This window comes from Camelina sativa, chromosome 9 (assembly GCF_030686135.1).
Source record: "Camelina sativa cultivar CO46 ecotype springtype chromosome 9, ASM3068613v1".
Lineage (NCBI taxonomy): Eukaryota > Viridiplantae > Streptophyta > Magnoliopsida > Brassicales > Brassicaceae > Camelina > Camelina sativa.
Window position 1 is genome coordinate 36,671,121 of NC_141888.1, and position 18,722 is coordinate 36,689,842.

General features: G+C 35.7%; 4 protein-coding genes and 1 pseudogene across 11 annotated transcripts; 2 read left to right on the forward strand and 3 right to left on the reverse strand.

Moving 5' to 3' along the window:
* Positions 1 to 25: 25 nt before the first annotated feature.
* Positions 26 to 1,855, forward strand: LOC104713311 (psbP domain-containing protein 3, chloroplastic). Its single transcript, XM_010430405.3, has 10 exons — positions 26 to 269; positions 350 to 425; positions 531 to 637; positions 727 to 792; positions 883 to 963; positions 1,052 to 1,134; positions 1,220 to 1,295; positions 1,374 to 1,492; positions 1,575 to 1,619; positions 1,700 to 1,855. The coding sequence occupies exons 1-10, from the start codon at positions 194 to 196 to the stop codon at positions 1,724 to 1,726; spliced, it is 756 nt and encodes a 251-aa protein (XP_010428707.1). The 5' UTR covers positions 26 to 193; the 3' UTR covers positions 1,727 to 1,855.
* LOC104715860 (uncharacterized) lies at positions 1,819 to 4,981 on the reverse strand. 3 transcript variants are annotated; one of them, XM_010433234.3, is made up of 8 exons: positions 3,991 to 4,981; positions 3,579 to 3,723; positions 3,357 to 3,486; positions 3,220 to 3,262; positions 2,890 to 3,127; positions 2,651 to 2,738; positions 2,445 to 2,564; positions 1,819 to 2,345 (listed from the first exon to the last, which is right to left on the reverse strand). In XM_010433234.3, exons 2-7 carry the CDS (start codon positions 3,583 to 3,585, stop codon positions 2,555 to 2,557), a joined length of 516 nt encoding a protein of 171 aa, XP_010431536.2. In that variant the 5' UTR covers positions 3,586 to 3,723; positions 3,991 to 4,981; the 3' UTR covers positions 1,819 to 2,345; positions 2,445 to 2,554. The 3 variants fall into 3 exon arrangements, with proteins under 3 accessions (XP_010431536.2, XP_019085029.1, XP_019085028.1); XM_019229484.2 differs by having other exon boundaries at positions 3,579 to 3,732; positions 3,991 to 4,947; XM_019229483.2 differs by having other exon boundaries at positions 3,579 to 3,777; positions 3,991 to 4,947.
* Positions 4,982 to 5,486: 505 nt separating this feature from the next.
* LOC104713312 (cinnamoyl-CoA reductase 1) lies at positions 5,487 to 7,734 on the reverse strand. Of its 2 annotated transcripts, none has more exons than XM_010430406.3 (6): positions 7,040 to 7,734; positions 6,742 to 6,911; positions 6,472 to 6,657; positions 6,218 to 6,389; positions 5,915 to 6,104; positions 5,487 to 5,850 (listed from the first exon to the last, which is right to left on the reverse strand). In XM_010430406.3, exons 1-6 carry the CDS (start codon positions 7,155 to 7,157, stop codon positions 5,694 to 5,696), a joined length of 993 nt encoding a protein of 330 aa, XP_010428708.1. In that variant the 5' UTR covers positions 7,158 to 7,734; the 3' UTR covers positions 5,487 to 5,693. The 2 variants fall into 2 exon arrangements, with proteins under 2 accessions (XP_010428708.1, XP_087322936.1); XM_087466810.1 differs by having other exon boundaries at positions 6,472 to 6,653; positions 6,738 to 6,911; positions 7,040 to 7,454.
* Positions 7,735 to 7,830: 96 nt separating this feature from the next.
* On the reverse strand, positions 7,831 to 8,555 carry LOC147939222 (uncharacterized; annotated as a pseudogene). Its single transcript, XR_015566686.1, has 3 exons — positions 8,384 to 8,555; positions 8,093 to 8,283; positions 7,831 to 8,009 (listed from the first exon to the last, which is right to left on the reverse strand). The product of XR_015566686.1 is annotated as an uncharacterized LOC147939222 (transcript).
* A 5,256-nt stretch (positions 8,556 to 13,811) lies between these two features.
* Positions 13,812 to 16,803, forward strand: LOC104713314 (3-hydroxy-3-methylglutaryl-coenzyme A reductase 1). Of its 4 annotated transcripts, none has more exons than XM_087466813.1 (5): positions 13,812 to 14,979; positions 15,039 to 15,091; positions 15,244 to 15,425; positions 15,554 to 15,900; positions 15,990 to 16,803. In XM_087466813.1, the coding sequence occupies exons 1-5, from the start codon at positions 14,764 to 14,766 to the stop codon at positions 16,254 to 16,256; spliced, it is 1,065 nt and encodes a 354-aa protein (XP_087322939.1). In that variant the 5' UTR covers positions 13,812 to 14,763; the 3' UTR covers positions 16,257 to 16,803. The 4 variants fall into 4 exon arrangements, with proteins under 4 accessions (XP_087322939.1, XP_010428712.1, XP_087322938.1 ...); XM_087466811.1 differs by having other exon boundaries at positions 14,000 to 14,969; positions 15,033 to 15,091; XM_010430410.3 differs by having other exon boundaries at positions 13,941 to 15,091.
* The last annotated feature ends 1,919 nt before the right edge of the window (positions 16,804 to 18,722 follow it).

Genomic DNA, 18,722 nt, shown 5'->3' on the forward strand with positions numbered 1-18,722 from the left:
AGTTATATTTTTCCTTTTATACGTTGTTTTGCTTTATTTTTCTTCTTCTTATATTGGTAAATTAAAATATTAAATTTAATTCTCACTCACACACCTAAATACTTTTAGTTTTAGAATAATAATAAATAATAAAAATTGAAACGGACGATAGATTTGGTGAGAAAAACAGAGAATCGGACATATCTTGAAACACATGGCAGCGATTACTCCATGGTTTTCTTCTCCGCTGAGCTGTTCGAATCCTCGCGTTACTAAGACCATCATTACAGGTTCTCAATCTCTTTCTCACTTCACTGATTCAGCTTCGTTCTTGTACGAAATTCACATTCTTGGAGCTAATTCTTTCCAGATTCTAGAAGATGTTCATCAATTTCTGCGGCAATCTCTGTTCTAGATAGCTCCAACGAGGAACAACATCGGATTTTGTATACTCCACTAACCGTCCCAGTGAATATAATTCACTTCTTTTCTAACATCTGTGTTTTTGTTCTGATTTTAATAAAAGTCTCAATCTTTTTTTTTGTTAACAGGTCTAGAGATCATGTTGGGACGAAGAGAAGAGAAGTCATGTTACAGATAGCTTCCTCTGCTTTCTTCCTTCCTTTGGCCATTTCTTCAGCAGCATTCGCAGAGACAAGTAGTATTGTTGATTCAGAAGCTCGTTTTTGTTGTTTGTTCCTTGAGAAATATGGTGGCAGCTTAATAAAAGCCTTTGTTTGATGTCAGATGCATCAGAAACTTTCCGTGTGTACACAGATGAGGTGAACAAATACGAGATATCAATCCCACAAGGTAATCTACCAAACTCTGTTTTAAAAGACTTTATGGTATTGATCATGATGACTTATTAATGAATCTGATTTCATTTGCATTTACACCAAGATTGGCAAGTCGGGCAAGCAGAACCTAATGGATTCAAGTCAATCACAGCTTTTTTCCCTCAAGAAACTTCAACTTCCAATGGTATTTTCATCAAGATTAGTTTCTTTTCACTTTCCCCTTGTTCACAAGTCATGAGGTAACACTGATAGGTGAATATGGATCGTTTCAGTGAGCGTAGCGATCACTGGACTAGGTCCGGACTTCACCAGGATGGAATCTTTTGGAAAGGTCGAAGCTTTCGCCGAAACACTGGTTAGTCTCTCTACCTGCAATTGAAACCAACAAGCTCTCTGCAAAGAGTTTCTTAAAAAAATGTAAATGTGACATTTATTTGTAGGTCAGTGGATTGGATAGAAGCTGGCAAAAGCCAGCAGGAGTGACTGCAAAACTAATCGATAGCAGAGCTTCTAAGGGTAAACACAAAAAATCTTAAACTCAGTGAGAATCTCTGAAGTATCTGGCAGTGTTTCGTTGACACCATTTATGATCAGGATTCTATTACATCGAGTACACATTACAAAACCCTGGAGAAGCTCGTAAGCATCTGTACGCTGCAATTGGAATGGCAACAAACGGTTGGTACAATCGTTTATACACTGTAACAGGACAAGTAAGTTCTAGTCCTATCGCCACAATAACCTCTCTGATTAGTTTCTTATGTCTAACTCAATGACCATCTTTGGTTATTACAGTTTACAGATGAAGAATCTGCTGAACAAAGCTCCAAGATTCAGAAGGTAAGACAGAAGATCACACTTACAACAATGGAAGATTTCACCAAAACCTGTTGCTTATGACCTTTTCTTTGGTTTTGCAGACAGTCAAGTCTTTCAGATTCATATGAGGATGTCATTCACATCTATCAGCGGAACAAAGTTATAGAATTGATCAAACAATTTGTTTACTGAACAATCACTTTTGTCTTTTGCAATGAAATTTCTGAGAAAGGAGCTGACTCCATACTTTGAAGTAAGCTTGGGATAACAATTCATCAGTGTGTTCAGACAAAGGAGAAGAGAGAACCCTAAATATGCACAGTAACAGACAAGAACATGAACATGTTTTTACTTACAATGCAGGACCTGGGGACAAAGGCTATATACCTATCAATGTTACTCACTACACTCCTCTACCTGAAGGAAGTGTAGTGGTATTACGACTTTTTAGACTATAAAAGAATCAGATTTTGATTCTACCATGTATATGCTCGTGTATGTGTATATATATATATATATGCATATTGTACACCAACTTATTACTAACGGTTTTCCCCTCCCAAGAGCAAAACCATTATAGTGCCTTCAAAACTCAAACCCGAGCTCGAGCCAGCAGCTGCTTGTGTGGCTGTGTTTTATACACATTGATGGATGGGTAAGAAAACAGAAGCACAAACCCTGTAACTCCAATTTCCTTTTCTTGTTTCCTTCTGCGCCTTTCCAGTGAGCAAGACTATTTTATATAACCTGTAACGCAATACGATACAGACGTTAATGAGATCACATTATGATGATGAACATCCTCTGTTAATGCAATTACAAAATTGCCGAATAAGAGACACATACCTTTTAGGATGCATGATAAATAACGTGCAAGACTTAATAAAACAGGAAGCCTCTGCTGCCACCTTAAGTAGCAGTTTTGCTACCGCTTAACTTCCTTTTCTCCTCAGTCTTCAAGAATAACTGAAACCATTACTACCATATAAGTGGTGAAAGAAAAAACAAATGTGCATAATTCCTCTCTACTACACTCAAAATAAAGAACTGACCTTGTTGTTTGGTCAGAACCACTATTCTGCATAAATTGAGGGGAATGGACAATGATATGCGACTGTACAGGAGCAGGGCCTGGTATACCTGACAAACATATTCAAACGAGGACATTACAAAATGCACATAAACTTAGTTTTTCCACAATGCCTTTAACTCAGAAGCCATCCAGACGCTACTTTTGAGATTTGATCAGTAAGACAATCAGATTCATGGTGCGTAAGACAGTAAAATGTACCTGAAGGGTATGGAGCTTGAAGAGCAGACATAGATGAAGTGGTCATCGCACTGACAGTAGGTCCACCAAGCTGCAGAACATGGCTTCCTGGAACTGAATAGCCTTGAACTGCTGTATAGCCCTGGCCACTGGGAATAGTCTGACTTAATTGCCCATATTGATAAACGGGTGAATTCACTGCCCCAGGTACTCCGTAGACCTGAAGGTACTGCTGACCCATGTATGGACTATATAAACCCTAAACCATGGAACAAGTCGAGATTTAGTCAAATTTACAAGACGTTTTATAAAGAAGAGAAATAACACCAAGTGTTCATGGCCATTGTTAACCTGTGATTGCGAGTACATGTACTCGGGTCCATAAGCGGTTACCCTGATATAGAAAATAAAACAACCTTAGAAATACATTAACGAAACATAGCCACTAGTGCAAAGACATCAGTGTACATAAGAATTGCAAGACTCACCCATAAGGATACACAAGTCCTTGCTGGTGGTAGTTAAATGGAAGTGGTTGCTGATACGGATAGTTTCCAATAAGTGAACCACGAGGACCCTGCACATTTCCAATGTACGGGGAAGCTGGTCTTAAACGCCCTAACCACACACAAGAAAAATCAACCAATGCACAATATTAGACCAAAACAAGGCAATGGAAGATGAGAGTATTGGAGGAGGAAGACACTGACCAGGCATACTAGGTATCAATGCATAGGGCAATGGAGGGCGAGGTCTCCCAAGGGAAGCAAGATTACAATTTGCACGTCTACCGTCTATAATGGGAGTTGGGTCAACACAAGCTCTCCTAGCAGCTTCTGGATCTCGGAAAGTCACCTATAAATCCTCCATATGAAATAGAAACAGAGCACTGAATCATTCACAAAACAACTGCAACAGAATTACACCAAAATCAATGACTTTTACACGATCCATACAGTTATAGTATGCCTTTGGATATGCCACTACCTATAAATCTAATGGCAACTGATCTACAAAAGGCAGCCGTAATTATAATTGTAACGCTAAAGCAACATTCAACATTCCAGAGCAAGAAAAAGAACAAAGAGAGAGAAGGGAGAAGAGAGGAGGAGGAGGACTCACAAAGCCATATCCTTTGGATCGGCCAGTGTTCTTATCAGCAATGACAACAGCTTCAAGGATTTCACCGTACTGTTCGAAATGGCGACGAAGGGTTTCACTTTGAGTCTCCCAAGCAAGTCCACCGACGAATACCTTTGTGAAAGTTGTATCACCAAAAGGAGAATTCAAGTAGTGAAACCCAGAACCCGGAACTGACTGGTACGCCGTGATTACAGAGGAGTGAGAAAGAGAGAGAGAAGAAAAAAAAATGGAAACTTTATGCCAAAGCAAAAAAAAAGGATGATCAATTTAATTACTTCAAAGTGATATAATAAAGGAAACCGAGTAAACCCTAAGACATGATTAAGCACAGTGATGAAAGAAACCCATTGGAATTAGAATTGGGGGGAGATTTCTAGGGTTTACTCGGTTATGTGAAAGATGATGAAGTGAGAAAAAAGTGAGAATTTGGGGGAAAACAAAACCAAAAACTAAAAGATCATCCCTACAAATAATGACGAGAGTTAAAAAGAGATCAAATTTCCCGGAAAAAAGAAAAGAAAAGCAAAAGCAGAGTGGGTTTAAGGATGGGCCAGAGACAGAGAGAGAGAGAAGAAGAAGAAGAAGAAGTCGGTGGGTTTGTGAAATTAGGGTTTTTTAATGGTTTGTACTGAAAGGATCACAAGAAATTATTAACAGGAACGAAGCTACAGGGTCGAGAACTCAAAGAAACTAATTTAAGAGTTAATCTGGAAGAAAAAAAAAAAGAAGAAGAAGAAAAAACCTACAAAACTAAAGAGAGGAAGATAAAAGGAATCGATTTTTTAGGGTAAAAAGTGGTTTGGTTAGGGGAATTCCATTGATGGTGATGATGAAGAAGTTGGTGATGACGATGAAGATGATGATGATGATGGACCTGCGTGATTTGTTGAAGATGAAGAGAGAGAGAAGAGAGAGAAGATACTTTTGTTTCTGGCCATTGTAAATGACGTAGGACCCATTTATTTATACTCTTTAATTTTTGTTAATTAACGTCGTAATCATCGATATATGTTTTGTTTTTTTCTGTACTTTGAAACTCTGATCAAATCTATCCGTTGTTGTAGTAACGTTACACAAATGTGAAACTGAAGTCGAATTTTGTGTTTTGTCTGATTATCAATCATTATCCATCTTTAGAATTTAAATTACGGTGCTAATAAGATTAAACCTCGTCATCTGAACATTCCCAAATTAAATTTGGCTAGGGGTGTTCATGAGCTCGTGACTCGTTTAACCCCACCACTAGTCCACAATGTGGTCCATTGTCAAGTGTCAACGATACTAGAAAACCGGAACTATGTCACGAGCTCATGAACTAAATAATGTACATCTTACTAGACTACAAAACTAATAACAATGTAAATTTAAATTGTATTTTCTACTAGAATACAAAAGCTATAACGACTTAACTAAACTGGTTTTTATTTTGCCGCGAACACTTCAGTCTAGTGGTTGGTTGGAATTAATATCCAAAATACAAACCAAACCGTTAAATTAGTATCTCAAATGTTCCATCAAATTATTCATGTCAGTGAAAGTAATAAAGATCTGACTTTTACAAAAGAAAGAACACCAATACCATGAAAATGATTTTTTACCAAAACCATTTCATGGAATTACTTTATTTCAGAAGTACTACTAAAGAGTGAAAAAACAGACACTTTGACTCTGTGAGTAAAGCTTTAGTATGGTTTTGGAAGATCACCAAATGCTTCAAAGCTCACCACTGAATCATCAATGGTTTCTTCTAATGGCCTAAACTTCCATCCCAAATTCTGCAACTTCTCTGAGCTTAGAAGCCTTACTTCCTTCACCTCCTTCTCTGTGCTCTCCGTGAAACTGCCATTATACATTCCATTAGATCAGACCGTAATTGAAATGTTTGAAAGTTCTACTCTTTTACCTTTCAGGGAAGTTGCGTTTAGGATACATATTCTTGAGTTTCTCCATTAGAGAATCGGTGTATAGTGAATGAGAATTGCAAATGTATCTTCCTTTTGCTTTTGGATTTTCATACACCAACAAAAGCGCATCCGCCACATCACGCACATCCACAAGATACAGTTCATCGCTCAACAAGGATTTTATACCGCCTTAGACAACAACACCAATCAACAAATTTTTCAACAATGAATCAAAACACTTAAACCAAGAAAATGTAATTCTCAGGCCTTCAGGAGCATATGAGAAACACACATTACATTACCTTTTATAAATCTGAGAAGCCCCAAACTACTAGAGTTAAGCCTTGATTGAAGCCTAGGGCCTATGGTGACAGACGGACAGAGCGTAACAACATCAGCTAAGTTTCTCTTGCTCCACTCTAAAGCTTCACGTTCCGTTAACGTTTTGGCAAGATAGTAATAAGGCCAGTAACCCTGAGATCCTCAGAGTTTGCATCACAGAAAAAAAAAACACAAATCTCTTACTGTCATTTTGTAGATAGATACAATAGTTTACCTCAAGTGAGTAAACGTATTGAGTGTCGGACCAACAACCCTCGTCCTTGGCAGCATCTTGAGGCCATTTTGGGTTGTAAACAACTGCAGCAATTGATGACACAACCACAACCTTCTTCACTTTAGCTTCAGTACATGCTTCTAGAACATTCTTGGTGCCAGTGAGAGCTGGTTTAATCACTTCTTCCTGATTTTTTTTAAGAATCAAAGATGTTTTGATAGTGATTCAACAAAACACAAAAGAAGAAGCAATGTTTGATAAAGTACTTGCCTCTGTGATAGGAACTCCTTCAAAAGGCACAGGAGAAGCGATATGGAAAACGCCAGAGCAACCAGCAATGGCTGAAGAAAGACCTTCATAATCAAACAAATCTGCCTTGAAAAGTTTCAGATTCTTAGCAGCTTTATCCAACTTCTTCAAATGGTCATTCTTTTCATCACCTGAGAACAAATGATTCAATGCATGCAAGCTTCCTCAAACTTCAAGAAACAGAGAATTAATAATACTCAAAAAAAAAGTTCACTGTGTAAAACAAAGAGATAGGATTTGTCATTTCTTTATCCCTTACAAGGATCTCTAACGGTTCCATGGACAGTGTAGCCACCAGAGAGAAGAAACTTAACGAGCCATGAAGCAATAAACCCTCCTGCGCCAGTAACACAGACGACTTTTTGCTTTTCAGCCATTGGCTGGCGGCGTTCTCTTTAGCAACTTCAAGATGCTCTTTGGAGTGAACGAAAGAGAAAAACAGATCTCAAAGTATTTATACACAAGTGGCATCTGATTTTAACAACTCATCATCTTTAACTCAAGTAGCTAGCGTATAAATATGAGGGAATTGAGATGGATAAAGATTGCAACTTCAGATTTTACAGACACTGAAATACTAAATGAATTTTTGTATCGATCAAAAATAAAATCATAAGATTTGTTTCTTAAGTTTTTCTTTGTTATTAGTAATTCATATATATTTATTAAAATTTAAATATTGGAAGAGTGGAAAACATTTTTAAAGGTGACCCTTACTTCAGCTGAATTTGATATTTCAGAATTCAGAGAAGTCTACAAGTCAAGAAAAAGTATAAAGGAAAACAAAACAAACTTGAATTTTATCAGATGCACATAGTGCAAGTTGTCATTTTGATTTCTTTTTCTCACCACACGCAATTTTGGGCAGAAAAGTCTCAAAATGATAGAGAAACAAAAGAAGAAAAGACATTATTGGATTGTGAAAGAACAGATTCAGAGTAAATGGAGTAAATGAACCAACAAGAAACTGATTTAAGTAAATCCAAAATTGGAGATTTCCCCCTGAACCTAAAGAGTAATTAAGAAGAAAACTAGAGATAATGGAAATTATATATAGACAAGTTAATATAGCAAGAAGAAACATGTGTGACCTCAAGGATCCTTTTGTGTTATACGAAGAGAAGATGGTAGAAACCAAGGAACTATGAAGTCGACCACAAGACACGAAGCTACTAATATAACCACTGACCAGCTTGAAAAAGGTATGCCCATGAGTTGTTCTTCACAAACTGTATTTGTTACCAAAAAGTTTTGAGACTTAGAAGTAGGCACAAGAGAAGCTAAAAGAAAGGCTGATTATGTAAGAGCTTGCCTATATTGTAAATGAAGGAAGATCTTTCTTTGGAGTTTGGTATTGCCACAATCCCCTCAGGTTATGATATCTTCACTTCATACCAAGACTTGGACTTAAGTCCTTGTAGCTTGTAAACGCGAGAACCCGATTGTAATGGCAGAGTCTCTCTCCACAACTCGTTCCCAACATATAAAGCTTTCACATCAAACCTTATCAACAAATTAAATCAAGTAATAATAACTTAGTCCCAGCTTTTTGAGTGAGACAAAGATCATAACTGAAGATTGAGAAATTTCCAAGAACACTAACATGTTCTCGTGGCCGAGACAAGGTATACAGTTTAAACGAAAACTAGTTCAAGACACAACAGAACGCAGAAGCAGAGTGTCTTGTGTAATGGGAAAGGCGGTTCTTTTACGATCACAATCTTGTAATCGTAAACCCTGAAACCGTATATTCCCCCGCCGAACAATTGATTCATAGATTCTTTTGCATATATATATATATATATATAGTTTCATAAATCAGAGATTAAAGGGCAACATTCATGGATATCGAGTAGTAACAGACGAAATTGACTTGTCCTTTCACAAATATGATCTGACATAAGTAAGTTAAAGGTGCAGATGACGAACCCTGAATTTACAGAGGAAGAATAGAAGTATCTCTCTACTCTGATAAAAGAAAACGACGACGCAATTATTGCCTAGACCTAGGCCCTCTCTAAATAATTATGTTCTTTCATCATTTAGCATTTACGTCTAAAATGATCTATCTAAATGATTCATCTCAATATCAAATGATCCAACAAACAACATAAAAAAATAGTTCATTTGAATGGTCTATTCAGTTATTTTTGGATGAATCATCTCCATCCAAATGGTCCAATTAGAATCATTCAAATGAATTTTAAATTTTTGCCTAAAATTTTTAAACTCATTCGGATGATCCATGTGAATTATTCTGAATGATGCTCTTTTTTTTTTGACAAAAACGAACAACATTTAATGGTTCATTCAGATGGTCCATCCAAATGAATAAACGAACAAAACCTAAGTTAGAGCTGTCAAATGGTCTGTACATAGACCATTTGGGCGAATCCGCTTGGACATTTTTTTACTATCATTTTTTTGTACTTACGTTATTTTAGGTGCGGGTGTTCAAATTTAGACCCAACATTATCATCAAGCTTATCGACATAGCCAATTTAGCCATGGTTTGGCCTAATTTGGTAAAAGTAACGGACCATTTGACAGCTGTTTGTGCGAAGGACTGATTTGACAAGCTTATCGACATAGCCAATTTAGCCATGGTTAGACCCAACATTTTTTTTTTTTTTAAACGTTTCTCTCTACAACGCTTCTTTTTTTATTAATAACAAGGACTGATTTGTGCGTTTGTGCGAAGGAATCTGAAAATAGAAAACACAAAAGTAATAAAGTATTATGGAGGAGGAGAGCAATTCAAGGGGATATTTACTATTAGTATTTAAATAGTTAAGTGAGGTAGGTTTTATTTGTCTGCTTACTTCGAGTAATGTTCGAAAGATGTAGAACGTGACAATGTGACTTCCACTGCTTCGGGACAAATCAAATATATTATGACTCACATATTTGTAATTTGTATTATTGCATGATACCAATTTTTTAAATTCTAACGAGTATCTCGTTTATCGCTCGGAAGTCGGAACGATCATTTATATTTATTTTAAAAACATTTCGTGTGATAACATTTTCTACTGGGATAAATTTCAAAACTTCACGTTTAGATATAAAATCATGTTATACGATCATTGAAATTTGGAATCTTGTTGATTTTAGTTGACAAAAGAAAGTTGTTAAGATAGACGGTTTGTCTTGATTATCATATTTTATTTTATAACGTGAAACTCGTTATATATAAGAACTATATATATGTAATTATATGAACCAAATCATATCATCTATATTAAAAAAAAAAAGGGTTGCCTCGAAGGGATTCAAAGTTTCTTACGTGAAAAGGGTCTCTTTCTCTTTAGATTTGATTCTCTCTTTGCGATTTTCACGCTCGATTTTTCTTTTCTCTAAAAATTAAGTTTTGTTTTTGTTATTGTATATTATTATCAACGCTACCAAATGATAGTAAACTAGTAGTTGTTTGATAGCAATGCGTAAAATGTTCCTCTAACTCTTTTTTTTTTTTTTTTTTTTTTTTTTTCATTTCATGTGTAATGATCTTGTTTATCGTTACATAGTCAAAGCTAGGCTTCGTCCTCAAAGCTCACGGGAATAATTGACAAGAGTGTGTTAGAGTTCGGCTAAGCACAATGACGAGATCATCGAATTATGGAGGCATACCCGGCCCTACTAATTTCAAACCCATAGCAACTAAAATTCATTCAAGTTGTATTATTCCTCTAAAGTTACAAAACTTTGGTTTTCATTGTACGTAACGCAGTCTTTTTTTATGAATATAATTTTACATCTATGCAAAAAAAAAAAATAAATATCATATCGTTAAAAGGATGTGATATGTAAACTGTATTTTTTCCTAAACGTTAAATAATTATACTTCTCTACAGTTATCATAATGTATATGGACATGAATCAAGTATCAGTTACGACCATTAATTAGTCTTTGCTGCCTAATCATGCATGCATAAAATATAGATTATAATAAATATTGACGCCGATATAAGGGTTCCGCTGCGGATGCTTAGCAATCGACGCCGACCAAGTGGAGAATTTACGGTTAAGCGATATGAAGACGTTAGTGATGAGAGATTCCGACGTGTACTGTTTTGATGGATCTGAACCGTTAAAGAAGAGAGCATCTCTGTGTGGTTACTCTAAGGCGAGCCAATGTGGGAACATACCTAAAAAGACTGGGACTTGTCGTGCTCCGCTCAGACTGGGACTTTTCGTGTAGGAGATTTTGCTTTAATTAGTTAGACTCAATTTTAGTAATACAGTGTTTTGGGAACTTAGGGTAATCATTGATTTGGTTTAACTGTTGAATCTGATCTGTATATATGTCGTTATTTTGTATTGCTAGATGAATACCCGCGCTATGCGCGGGCTTATAGCTTACCGATTTTTAAACAATTTTGCTACTAATTTGATTTTTTTACGTAGAGTTTATCTATTTTTTAATTGTGGAAATCTTGAAAAATATAATTTGATTTTGATATTTTTTTTATACTTCAAATAGCTTTTTTTCATTTTGCAATTGAATTATTAGATACATGCATAGACAACTTTATTTTGAAAGCTTAACCATTTTACAATTCTTGTCTAAAACTTCTAAAAAATATATTCCAAATGAAAGCTTGATCTAAAGATGCATATTTTGTAACAAAGAGTTTTTTAGCTTCTCAGTTATATACTATGAAATACTAACATTTTAATTTATCAAGATTGATTAAGATAGACATCTTCCTTTCATGTTAGCTCTTCAATTTCTTGAATATAACTCTAGAATTTTTTATTTATTTATAAGAATTTCATTTAATTTTATTTTTGACAACTTCTAAATATTAGAATATGAAAACTCCTTCCTCTTTGTCTCTGTATTCTGCTAAACCAACATTCTACAATTTTATTCAATTATCTTCCATTTGATAGTGAACAAAACTTCAATCTTCTTCAAAAAAAAAATTTTAGGGACAAACTTTCATGAATTTCTCTACAATATTAACAAATATCTCTATCACTGCTGCAACTCTTCAAACTATTGACAAAATTATGACTCCTAAACCATATATCCATAGATTCATGGTTTACGCTGAGAGGAAGAAGTGGCTCTTGATTCAATCCCGATACTTTTTTATCTTTTGGTGATGCATCTACTTTTTTGGGAAATGTTATAAGCCTCTCTAATTTTTTTATGTAAATATTAAAACTGTTTTTGTAATATAAAAAAAACAAAATACATGAATAGGTCTTTTTGCTTTTAATGAGGATAGACAAGTGGCACTCTCTCTACTGCTGATGTGTCACTCAGATGGAGAGAGTTGGCCATCTTTCATAATATAGATTCCTAATATGAAAACTTATAAATTTTAAGTAATTCAAAAATACCATGACGTTTGAAATAATAAGTGTGAATCGAACAAAATAATTATAGAATTAGATCAAAACCATCTCATAATCTTATGTAATTTTCCAGAAAGTAAGCTCAAAATTTTAATTTTTGTATAAACAATTTTTATTAAATTAAACTAATTTACTTAAATAATACCATCCCACCATCTTACTTAAATTTGATTCCGCTTGTCCCCGTGAAAATTATAGAAGATTAAAACATAGAAATTAAACCCAAGAATTCAAACCTATAAATTTAATTTAATGTTGGTATAGTTCTGAAATGAAATCAACCACAGAGTGATATAAGGTGGCTCTAGATTCTTGGGGCTGCATATGTTTCTGATTAAAGAAGGGATGAAGGAAATGTTGATGGCATTTTTTTGGTTTTATGGGCATGTAGTTAATTAGGTTCAAACTATAGTTAATTAGGTCCAAACAAAAAAATACAGGTGTCAGCAATATGGTAAGCCAAGTGTCATCTCCTTAGCAAAAGTTGAGAAAAACCTTCTCATATAATTTATTATGAAATTCCTAATATGAAAACTTATAAATTTTAAATAATTCAAAAATACCATAACGTTTGAAATAATAAGTGTGAATCGAACAAAATAATTATAAAATTAGATCAAAACCATCTCACAATCTTACGTAATTTTCCAGAAAGTAAATACAAAAATTTAATTTTTGTATAAACTAATTTACTTAAGTAATACCATCCCATCATCTTACCTAAATTTGATTCCGCTTGTCCCCGTGAAAATTATAGAAGATTAAAACACAGAAATTAAACCCAAGAATTCAAACCTATAAATTTAATTTAATGTTGGTATAGTTCTGAAATTAAACCAACCACAGAGTGATATAAGGACTCTAGATTCTTGGGGCTGCATATGTTTCTGATTAAAGAAGGAATGAAGGAAATGTTGATGGCATTTTTTGTTGTTTTATGGGCATGTAGTTAATTAGGTTCAAACTATAGTTATTTAAGTCCAAACAAAAAAAAATATAGGTGTCAGCAATATGGTAAGCCAAATGTCATCTCCTTAGCAAAAGTTGAGAAAAAGCTTCTCATATTATATAAGATATATATACGATAACTATGCTATTTGGAAATACTATTCAATTTAACTCATTGTGTAATTAACTAGAACTAATTAGGTGTATAGCCAAATTATTGATAGAAATTAGACAAATGATCATGACCTTACAAAACATATACAATACTTACTAATAAGCGAAATATAGTAATACGAAAAAACAGATGATAATACTACCATTCCTCATTGAATTATCGCTTTGTTTCCATGCTTGTTTGATTCATAAATGTACGTAAATCATTAAAAGGAAAAAGTTATACATCCTTTAATGATACATCCAAAGCATATACACAAAACTACCACTCAAATTATAGTTGGCAAACCACAATTTCATATCATTACGCACATCCGTGAACCAAAACTAAAAATAACAATAATAATAGAGATTTTGTAAAACAACAACATTTGTCTTACGATGATAATGTAAGACAGGTTGGCTCGCTCGGTGTAATTAAAGCATATCTCAAATTAATAAAAATACACAAATTTCTATAATTAATGCTTTTTCTTTTTTTGTTCTTCATCATCATTATTATCATTCAAATCCTCCTCGTATGACAACTAATTCCATTCCTCATCAAAAAAAAAAAAAAAAAAACCTAAAATTAGATGAGTTACGAAAATTAGGCAAAACAAAAAAAAAGTCACGAAATTTCTAAAAATTAATTGCAAATTAAAAAATGAAGCAAATAAAATAAAAGATTTGTAAAAGGAAAAAGCGAGCTGGTCCCCAACAGACAAGTCCTATAAAACTTTGTTAATCTCTCCTTCACACTTATCACGCCACCTCACCACTAATCTCTCTCTCTCTCTCTCTCTCTCGCCCCTTCTCGCTCTCTCTCCAAAGGTTGGAGATTCCCTCCAATGGATCTCCGACGGAGGCCTCCTAAACCACCGGTCAACAACGCCACCAACAATAAGAATCCCAACGGATCTTATCCTTCTTATCAACCAACCCGCTCTTCCGACGACGATCGCCTTCGCTCAATCACTCCCCCACCGAAAGCCTCCGATGCGCTTCCTCTCCCTCTATACCTCACCAACGCCGTCTTCTTCACGCTCTTCTTCTCCGTCGCTTATTACCTCCTCCACCGGTGGCGTGACAAGATCCGTTACAACACCCCTCTCCACGTCGTCACTATCACCGAGCTCGGTGCCATTATCGCTCTCATCGCTTCTTTCATCTATCTCTTAGGGTTTTTTGGTATTGACTTTGTCCAATCCTTTATCTCACGCGCTTCCGGTGATTCCTGGGATCTCGCCGATTCAATCGATGAAGACGACCACCGTCTCGTCACGTGCTCTCCACCGGCTCCGATCGTCACCGTTACCAAATTGCCTCCCCCGGAACCAATCGTTACCGAGTCGCTCCCTGAGGAAGACGAGGAGATTGTGAAATCTGTTCTCGACGGTGTGATCCCATCGTACTCGCTCGAATCTCGTCTCGGGGATTGTAAAAGAGCGGCGTCGATTCGGCGTGAGGCGTTGCAGAGAGTCACGGGGAGATCTCTTGAAGGATTACCGTTGGATGGATTTGATTACGAATCTATATTGGGGCAATGCTGTGAGATGCCTGTTGGTTATATTCAGATTCCTGTTGGGATCGCTGGTCCGTTGTTGCTTGATGGTTTTGAGTACTCTGTTCCTATGGCTACAACTGAAGGTTGTTTGGTTGCTAGCACTAACAGAGGCTGCAAGGCTATGTTTATCTCTGGTGGTGCCACTAGCACTGTTCTTAAGGATGGTATGACTCGAGCTCCTGTTGTTCGGTTCGCCTCGGCGAGACGAGCTTCGGAGCTTAAGTTTTTCTTGGAGAGTCCTGAGAATTTCGATACTTTGGCCGTTGTTTTCAACAGGTCCGATAAATTTTTCCCGTTTGATTTGATTTTTGTTGACTTTTTTGATGTGTCGTATGATGAGACTTGTTCAAATCTTCTATAGAGACTAGGTTTGATAGGAAAGCTTTTACACATTTACTGACTCTCACAGTGATTTGTTTTGGATACAGGTCGAGTAGATTTGCAAGATTGCAAAATATTAAATGTACAATAGCCGGGAAGAATGCTTATGTAAGGTTCAGTTGTAGCACTGGTGATGCTATGGGGATGAATATGGTATCCAAAGGTGTTCAGAATGTTCTTGAATACCTTACCGATGATTTTCCTGACATGGATGTTATTGGTATCTCTGGTGAGTTTCGTTTCCTTTCCTTCTCTATATTTTAAAAACTCTTTAGTTGTTTTGTTTGATGCTATTATGTGAAATTACAGAACCGTATCCTCATTATTATCTTTTGGATTTAATATTTGATTCTTCAGGTAACTTCTGTTCGGACAAGAAACCTGCTGCTGTGAACTGGATCGAGGGACGTGGCAAATCAGTTGTTTGTGAGGCAGTAATCAGGGGAGAGATCGTGAACAAGGTGTTGAAAACAAGCGTGGCTGCTTTGGTGGAGCTAAATATGCTCAAGAACTTAGCTGGGTCTGCTGTTGCAGGTTCTCTAGGGGGATTCAACGCTCACGCTAGCAACATAGTATCTGCTGTATTTATAGCTACGGGACAAGATCCAGCTCAAAACGTGGAGAGTTCTCAATGCATCACCATGATGGAAGCTATTAACGACGGCAAAGATATCCATATTTCAGTCACTATGCCATCAATTGAGGTAAACTGACCAGATCTCTCTCTGTTTCTCTGAGCTTGCTTAGAAAGTTTCAGTGATTTGATATTGGTTATGGGGGTTTGGATAATCAGGTGGGGACAGTGGGAGGAGGAACACAGCTTGCGTCTCAATCAGCGTGTTTAAACTTGCTCGGAGTGAAAGGAGCTAGCAAAGAGGCGCCGGGGATGAACTCAAGGAGGCTAGCAACAATAGTGGCAGGAGCAGTATTAGCGGGAGAGTTATCTCTAATGTCAGCAATTGCAGCTGGACAGCTAGTGAGGAGTCACATGAAATACAACAGATCCAGCCGAGACATCTCTGGAGCAACGACAACGACAACGACAACAACAACAACATGATCGTTGATTCATCTCTATGTCTCTTGGGTCAAAACTCTAAAAAGAAAGACAAGAATCCAAAAACAAGGCAGGCTTTTCACAACTCAAAACTCGCTGGTAGACAGAGATTTAAACCATGTGCATGTGCGTGCCCTCCCCTCCTTTTGTTAAATAAAAAAAAAAAGAACTATTTGTTTTGTTTGTTTGACTTGGTGGAATCTTTTTCTTTTTTTTTTTCCTGGATTGAGAAGGAGCGAGAGATATAAGATTTTCACACTTTTCTCTCTCTCTCACTCCCTCCCTCCTTTCTCTCTCTCATGGATAATTCGTGTCTCTTTGATTTGTCTAAGCTTTTGTCTTTGTTTGTTAGGAAGTGGTCTATATGAAAAAAAAAAAATTGTGTATGCAGTTGCGTTTGGAGACATTTTTGAGATTTTTTCTCTGTTTTGTTTCCTATCACTTCTATATATATTATGTCTGTTTCCCTGTGTGTTGGGACATCTCTCTCTCTCTCTCCCACTTTGTTAGTTGTTAAATATATAATTAATCGTTTGTTGTTGTTGGTTAAGAAGATACGGATCTTCGTTTCTCCAGAAGACTAAGACTCCACTCTTACCATCTTCTAGAATCTCTCCAGAAGATACACCTGATAAAAATATTATTCCAACTTGCACTATTTTAATGGACAAAAGAGAGAAGAAAAAATTATTGTATCCACTACTACTAGGTCAACTGATCAACAGCGTTTGGAACTTAATATGTTTGCATGATTGGGAGAGATTCAAATTACAGAATGATTGGTCTTCAATTTGAGCTAAAACACTTAACATATAAGAGAAGATGGTACTATTCACAACAAAGGAAATTTCCCTATCTGCATGCATATATCCGAATGATGTCTAAAATATTTACAAGAAAACTTGATGAATAGACAAATTTGAAATTTTAGTGGTTTGTGTTATAATTTGTGTTATACTAGTCGTTGTATCACCATCCAAATTCATATTGCGAAGTTGACACTGAAACCAATTGTTATTGGGCCACTCTTAACTCCAGATAAAGTGATTTCAAGTTTATGGGCTTCAAAAATCGTTGTTTCGTTCACGTCCGTCACGTCATCCTGTCCACGTAAAACTTTGTCCTACCCATGTGGCGTGGGTCTCTCTGCTTTGACCCAAATCCTCGAGCATAACCCACAAAGTGAGTTTGGTAGATTTGTTGGCGTTATCTTCTCGAGCCATTTTGGTAATCTGCGCCTATTGTTTTTCTCTATGTATAAGTTCAAAAATGTCATCCTTATCTAATTCAATACCTGGTGATTCTGACCGAAACACATACTAACTTCAGAATTTATAGTAGAGCTGCGTGTATTGACCATTTGAAATTGCATTAAAAAAAAAAATTGCATTGAAAATATTTAAACTCTACTCTCTTCAACTTACATAACACATTGGTTCACTTTATAACAGAATCAATTTTTCCTTTTGTTATCATTGGCATTTGAGGTTAATTCTTTACAATAACGCGTATAAACTTAACATAAAAAAATGGCGTGTGTAAATTATTGGGACTCATTAGCCAAATCTCTACATTCGTAGGAAACGAGACTTGATCCCTAGTGTGATGATACTTTATGCATTAAGTACTTACCATTAACCACTGCACTAAAGTCATTTAACATGTTTTTATTGATTTATTTTTTTGTTTATTTATCGTTCATGATGGTTGTTCAAATCACAATGGTTGATAAAAAAAATGAAAAAGATAGGCTCATAACACATTTGGAAAAGGCACTAAAATTGGAAAGAGCTTTAGTTTTGGTTTTGTCATCTTTTTCGGCATTAAAGCTGATAAAATAATAATGAAAAAGACATGATAATTGGTGGATGGGGTTACTGGGTTTAGTGGCAGATAACAAGTCGCCAAAGCTAGATTTCTCAAATTGAGAAAAAATAATTTCTTAAATATGTTGTCCCGTAATCATCGTTTTTTTTACTAACTTTTTTTTCTTTTCAAAGTTATACATAATAGTCAATGATTATGATGAGCAGCCTCGTTTGTCAACAGTTTAAAATGATTTGTCATAACTTATTACATTATTAGTCTCTCCACAGGATTGTTGGAAACAAATTACATTCTGCTTTTGATTATTTTAAAGTATAAAAATTTTGTATGCATTTGCTGCTAAGTTAATATTCATAGACTCCCACGTTTTTGATTCATCCCTATTGATAAAACTTTTTTTCTTTGTTTTTTGGTATACATATCACTATTACTTGGCAGAACTCGTAATAAGAAATAACAATACATGGACCGACGTCGAAACTCGAAAGTATGTATGTATGGGCCCTGAGATGTTCTCAGTTCAATATATAATTAATCGTTATTTGCCGCATGTAGAGTAAGGATGGAAACGAATTCAATATTGTATGGGTGTGAATTCCTAGGACTTTACTAGTTACTACTATACTAACACATGCAATGTAT